The 7,109-nt window shown below is 42.4% G+C and overlaps 1 protein-coding gene across 1 annotated transcript; it reads right to left on the bottom strand.

The window, feature by feature from the left end:
• Positions 1 to 311: 311 nt before the first annotated feature.
• On the bottom strand, positions 312 to 2,039 carry LOC6594076 (UDP-glucuronosyltransferase 2B10). The gene has a single exon (XM_002019700.2). The coding sequence runs from the start codon at positions 2,037 to 2,039 to the stop codon at positions 480 to 482; it is 1,560 nt and encodes a 519-aa protein (XP_002019736.1). The 3' UTR covers positions 312 to 479.
• Positions 2,040 to 7,109: the final 5,070 nt, after the last annotated feature.

Consider the following 7,109-nt stretch of genomic DNA (forward strand, 5'->3'; position numbering starts at 1 on the left):
GAAATATAAAAGACAAGTACCAAAGAAATACTTAAAATAAATAAATAAAATACCTAACATACCAGCTTCTTCGCATGTAGACAGACAGTTTTCCGTACAAATAAACTAGCTGTTTATTGGCGTATACTTTCAAACCTCATTGTGTGGTAATATTTGCTATATTTTAAGGTCAGCAACCTAACAGCCAACAAGCTCTTATCAAAACCCAAGAAATAGACACTTGAGAGGTGTTTCCCCAAGAAACAAAAGCACAAATAATACAAAGACTCAAGTGCGTGACACACTTTTCCATACAAAAAACACACAAATACTTGGAGAATGAGGAAATATAATTTCAACTTAGAGACAGAGATAACAGAATAGCTTCTATACAGCAGTGATAGCAGAGCAGCTGTTATACAGCAGTGATAACAGCTCCTAAAACACTGATAAGACTTATAACAATAAACTATATACAAAAACAAACACAGAGCGTGTGTCTACTGTTTCTTCAGTTTATCGGCATACGGACAGCCTTTCGGCTTACGGCCCTGCAACAATCTGCAAGATACTTTAAGCAGCAGTGCCACCAGCAGCAGCGGCAGACCCACGAGTACGAAGAGCGTATCCAGGCTGTAGAGTTGAATGAAGTTGAGATCCCGCGATGTGGCACGCAGATGCGGTGCACCCTGGTGCCTGATGACGTATTCGGTCCACCAAATGGCCCGCTCCAGCGATGGCTGGGGCTGATCGCGATACCGCTCTGAGATCTGGGCAGAGGCCTTGGCAAAGCTGGGTTCGGAGAGCAGTTTGTGGATGGCCTCCTCGAGGTCCTGCTCGTTTAGGTTGTACAAATCGAGGCCCAGGCCAAAGCCCACGCGTCGAGCGCGTGCCACATTCATGTGCTGATCGTAGAAGACGGGCAGGCCGAGCACGGGCTTGCCAAAATACAGGCTCTCGATGGTGCTCAGCAATCCGCCGTGGGTGATGAACAGCTTGACATTCGTTTGGGCCAGAATATCCGGCTGGGGGAACCACTTTTTGATCAGTACATTGGCGGGTTTTCCCGGCAACTGATCGTCTTCGAATTTCCACAGCACTCGCTGCTTGAGTTTCCCGAAAGTCTTGAGCAGCGTATCGCGTGTCTCCTGGGGCAGATCCTTGCTTTTCACATTCGAACCCATCGAGAAGTAGATGACCCCATGCTCGGCTCCCTCGATAAACGCCTTGATGTCCTCTGGCAGGGGCTGGGGCTTGTGGGCAATATGCAATCCTCCCACCTCAATCATATTCGGCAGATACGGGCGTGGATATGACAGTGAAAAATGCTGTCCCAGCAGCACCAAGGCAAACGAGTCCAAGACCTCATCCATCGTTTGCCTGGCATTCGGATAATACTTGTTGTACATTCGCTCCATGGCCGGGAGGTGCACCAATTGGCGGTGCAGCATTTCCACTAGATATTCGTAGTGATTCGTGAGTCGCTCGCAGAAGGACATGCGATCGGTGCGTGGCGACATAATCGAAGGATTATAGGACAATGGCGAGGTATTCCCCAATTGACTGTCGATCCGGTAGTCGCTGCCGTAGCTGGAAAAACCCACCAAGGTGGCATTGAAATGCTGTGCCATCCCGTACAGCGCTGGTACTTCAATCATTTCGGCCAGCACCACATCGAAAGTCTCGCCAGATTTCATCAGCTTCTGGACAGCCTCATCGTCCAGGGTAAAGGCCGCGATCTTTTCCTCAAGTCCCGATATGGCATTGAGTTCCTGCCACAGCGTGGATGCCTCCAATTCGGCTAGCATTTGTTGGTGAAACTCTTGGACTTTGAGGGCCTCTATGAAACGCATATTCGGTGTGGCCTTGTTCTTGAATGTATTGATCACCGTGACCTCATGACCTCGGGCCGCCAATCCCTTCAGATAGTTCTCCACGAAGATGTACTGGGAGCGTCCCGGCCAGGCCAGAGTGGCCAAGATTTTGGCCCCCTCCGCGGGCAGCGGTAGGCCACCCAAAGCCAACAAAATCGACCCGATAAACACGAAAAGTATTCTCATGGCGGACCGCAAGTAAAGACTGATTGAGTGGACCTCCCTGAAGGTTCCTACTATATATGTATAATGGTAAGCTTTTAGCTGATAAGAAAAAAAGCTTTGTTCTATGGGGGAGAAAAGGCGCTCCATCATGCTTAGGGGGGCACAAAAAACAAACATTTTGTAAAATCATTCGTGATACCCAGTGAAACGGTTGATTAGGGGTTTATCTTGATTTCGTTTGGCTTTCGTTATATATTTCCTTGTTAGGGTATCCACAGTTTCAGTTCAAAGTAAACCGAGTGCATATCAATAAAGATCTTTTACGTTGCTCGAGATCTGTTGGGTTTGCTTGGAATGATGATATTTCACAACCTTTCGGGAATATTTGCAAGCAAACAAAATTTAAGTTTGCTAAAGATCTTTGAGGGGCGTGGGGCGGGGGGCGAACGACGACGACGACCAAGTGCTAGGTAAATTCCCCAAAGTGTGTGCGTGAGAAGTGCAGGCCAAACAACGCGATGGCGACGGCGGCGAAGGAGGAGGCAACTAAAAACAAAACGCACAACAGGGAGTATCGCCAGCAAAGAGGAGCAGCAAGATTCCCAAAGAAGGAGTAGGAGTGGGAGGAGAAGCAGCTGTACCCACTGCAGCTGTCCAGCAGGGGGGTTTGTGTTGGGTGGGTGGTGGTTGGTGCGAAACGAAGCATAAAAGGCAAAAGCGAGCGCCTAAGAAAAGAAATTATTTGCTTAAGCGACGGCAAAAGGACCTTGTCCGGGGCTTTTCCTTTTTCCTGGGCCAAAGCACACCCACACACACACACACACAGACACAAAGAACAACAAGAATGAAAATAAGGAAACGGAAAGAACAAGTAGGAAATGCCACACTTTAGAGAGGTCGAGCAAATTGATACTCTAACAGGCTTCAGCTCTACAAACGAATGCAATAAAAATTAAAAAAAAAGGTTTTTTGTGGAATATATAAATCTATAAATCAACGCCCAACATGCCCTCGTTTACACTCGGTTTTCAATCGTTGCCTTGATCACTCCCCTTAATCACTCCCCTCCACTTCTGCCAGAGATAGCGAGCAACCTAGCAAAACAACAACAATACAGCTGCGCTTCTGTCTTTGGCAGAAAAACCAAAGTAAAAAGCAACAACAATCTTTGCATAGTTTCGTTCGCTTCGGCTCTCTTCGCTTAGGCGCACAGGCAGATCCGCCGCTCTCTTCGGTTTTCAGGAACTTGCAAAGCAGCGAAGTGCGATTCGTATGTTTGTTTTTATTTGTTTCCATAAGCCGTAGCTTCTCAGTCGTTGGTCAATCGTTTCGCAGTCGTTCCTCAGTCGCCTCGCAGTCGCTCCATCAAGTATGACATTTGTATGTATTAGGCATACAGGCAGATCAGCCGCTATCTTCGGCTTTCGACGTGCACGAACTTGCAAAGAAGCGAGGTGTGATTCGTATGTGTTTGTATTTATTTGTTTTTATAAGCCTCTCCTCAGTCGTTACGCAGTCGCCTCGCAGTCGTTCCTCAGTCGCCTCGCAGTCGCTCCATCAGGTATGACGTTTATATGTATTAGGCGCACAGACAGATCAGCCGCTCTCTTCGGCTTTCGTCGTGCACGAACCTGCAAAGCAGCGAGGTGGATATTTGTTTGTATTTATTTGTTTCCATGCGCCGCTTCTCAGTAGAGGAACAGCCCCATAAACTATGATGTTTCTATGAAACATCAACCCGCAAAACCCCATAAAGTAAAAGATCTATTTGCATATTTCCATTAGCAATTCTCCCTCTCTTATATTTTTGTCTACTTTATGGCTCTCATCATACCTTCCCTGGTAAGGGTATAAAGCATAAGAAGCGAAAACTGCGAGGGGAGGAGAAATATTAAACTTTTATGCACAAAAATTTTTAAGTGTATGTCCGGCGGGAAAAATTGTTACTGTTAATTTATAAATAAGGCAGCAGCGGCAGCGGCAGTGGCAGTGGCAGTGGCGGCCGGAGAGTTGTTATTGTGGGCTTCTGATGGAATGTTGAGCCCCTTTTTTGCCCACGCCCCCCGCGTGTCCCCTGACCAACATTCAGGGCTATTTGTTTTCACTTCAATTTATTTGATTTCTTGCGCACATTTTCACTCCTTAGACCTTGTTTCCCCACTCAATGCCTTTCCGTTTACCCTTCTCCACACTCCACTCCCATCCTCTCTCTTTCTCTTGTGTGCAACCCCTTTCCTTGTGGCCTTTTCTTTTGTCGCTTATTAAGGGGTGGGGGTTGGGGGGCGGAGGGTTCCCCGGATCGTCTTGCAACTTGATTCAATTAAGTTGCCTGATTATTTTAGCCAGCAAAAACAACAACAACAAAAAGGAGCAAGAAAATATCCACCTTTTTTGTCGGTTTCTTTCTTTTTTTCTTTTCTTTCGGTTAGCAATTTTAATTTTTTAATAAAAGGCATGTGTAAGGCTCTACAAGTGGTCCCCACACCCCCTCCCCCATTGCCCTGCCGCTATTTTGCGGTTACTTTGGGGGCTTCCGCCCACTGAAAGTCAACCACTGATCCTTCGGGTTTAAGAACAACAAAAAAAGGTCAAGCAGCGGCCGCCCTTTGGGTTCACCTTTCAACGGAAATCCTGCTAGTGAACTCTTCTTTAAAAAAAATGGTCAAACAACAAAAGAAATGAGCAAAGAGCAGGCCAAAAGATGCAGGAAAATTATCAAATCTTTTCCACAGTGAAAGTACCTTTTGTTCTCGATTCTGGGGCACAGCAACAGCTGTGCCTGCCACACTTCAAATGCAATTTAGTTGCAACAAGCAGGAACACCTGTGTGTGTGTGTGTGTGTGTGTGGAACAATTTGCTCTCTCCCATAAGTAAAAATCATTTTTCATTTGTTTTCATTTCCGTTTTTATGAAGCATTTTCCTGATTTCTGCATAGCAGACTATCCGCCCATCTATCTATCTCTTTCTTCTAACCCTTTGGCCATCTCTTTCGCACTCTTGTGTGTAACTTTTGGACATTGGAGAAAAATGTTAAGTGACAGGCAGTGGAGGAGAAGAAGTTTTGGCGGAATACCTGAAAATCGTTCGTCCAGGAGTCCCCCTTCGGACTCTCTCCATCTCTCTCTCTCTCTCACACACACACACACACACACGGGCTCCAAAGAATGCCAGTCAACGTTGACAATTGACTTTTATTGCTGTTGACAGGGCAGCAGCAGCAGCAGGGAAAAAAACCCAGCAAAGAAGAAAAGCAAAAGGGAAATCAGTGGAGAAAAACTGTATAGAAACTTGGGTTAGGAACATTGTCAACTCTTTTTTTTGCAGTTATTACGTTTTGCTTAACATTTCAACTGCAAATTACACTGCCATTGTCTAGAGTTCAGCTTCAGCTCCAGCTCCAGCTCCAGCTTCCAGAGTGGAGTTTTCTTTGCAGTTTTCCCACTCTCTCGTCTTCTTCTTTTTTCGACAAGTTTTTGACATTTTTTTTTTTTCCTTGCCAGACTTCGAAGCTCTCTTCCGGTTAGGTGCGGGCGGGGGCGGGCTGAGGTGGTGCAATTGCATAAGCACAATTTCCGGTTGGAGCTAGCTCCTCTAAGCAGCAGAATATCTGCAGCAAAACTACAGAAGTTTGCGCACTCCTCTCTGGGAAATGAATATATAATATGCGAACATTTATGGACAAACTAAATGTTGATTTTGTTTTAAAGTGACGGAAAATCTTTGTTAAACTTCGAAGATGGGCAGGGGCTCTGCAGGGTACTTATACGGCACGGAAAATTTAAGAGATATTGTGGAAATGTTTATTTAAAAAAAAAATATGAGTAAATAATTTGCATCAAATTTAAATACAAAAAATATGTATATATAAATATACTTAAAATTTTTTTTTATTTTTAAATTAAAGTTTTAATAAAATAAAAGATTAAAAAAAAATATATAAATAAATAATAATACAATAAAAATAAATAATAATACAATAAAAATAAATAATAATAAAAAAAAAATAAATAATAATACAAAAAATTCGCAAAGTAAAAGGACCATTTTAAAGAATATTCACATTAAAATGTATCTTAAAATAAATCATGATACATATAAATAAATGTTTGGTGTGAAATTGAAATAAAAAATAAAAATTAATAATCAACAAAATTGTTTTTATATTTAAATTAAAACGTAAAAATGTAATAAATTGTATGTAAATTTATTAAAAAAATAAAATAAATAGCAATATGAAATTTAAATATGAACAACAAAAAATAATAACTAACATTAAAAAAAAAATTCATTTTTAATTGCAATTAAATAATTAAATAAATAAATAATAATCAAATCAAAAAAGTTGAAACAAATTATTTTTTAGATAATTGTATTACAATTTTTAATAAAAAAAGTAAATATTTAATGTAAAAATCGAAAAGACTAAAAAATTTTTAGTAAAAATATATCAGTAAATGGAAAAACTATCGAGTGTTGAAAATAATTCCAAAGAAATGGCTCCGAATGTTAAGTAAATGTATCCTCACGATAATTAAGTGCGTGTGCTGCACTTTTCACACTCTCAAGGTGGAAGCCACACAATGGAGTGGAGCCCAGACCTTCCCCATGGTGGGTGGGGGGTTCAGAGTTCAACGGAGTTTTTCCTGTTTCCGTTTTGCTTTTTCCATTGCGTTGCGTTGCGTCAAGTTCATATTGTAATCCATCCGGGGAATAATTATTGTGTACATATTATTAAAGGGAGGAGCACAGCGGAGGAGCAGAAAGGACAAAGAAGGAAGTAGAAAGAAGAGCGAAGAAGGAGGAGGCAAACCGAAAGTAAATGGAGGGACTTCGAATGAATGGATGAGTGGAGTGGAATGGTCGATAAATTCTCGCTGCGTTTTTAAACAACAAAAAAAGTAAGAGGAACGAAGGATTGGCTTTGAAATTGGAGATCTGAAGTGGGTTTTAAGGCAGGGATATTTCCTGATTTATTTTGCCGTGAGAGTGCCTGTCCCACCAAAATGAGTTAATTTTACAGAAATTAATGAGAATATCCCTCAAATCCAAAAGTTAAAGCCTTAAGCCCATGGTTAGGACTGTCATCCAG

The sequence above is a fragment of the Drosophila persimilis genome, unplaced genomic scaffold (assembly GCF_003286085.1).
Source record: "Drosophila persimilis strain 14011-0111.01,24,50 unplaced genomic scaffold, DperRS2 tig00003933-arrow-pilon, whole genome shotgun sequence".
NCBI lineage: Eukaryota > Metazoa > Arthropoda > Insecta > Diptera > Drosophilidae > Drosophila > Drosophila persimilis.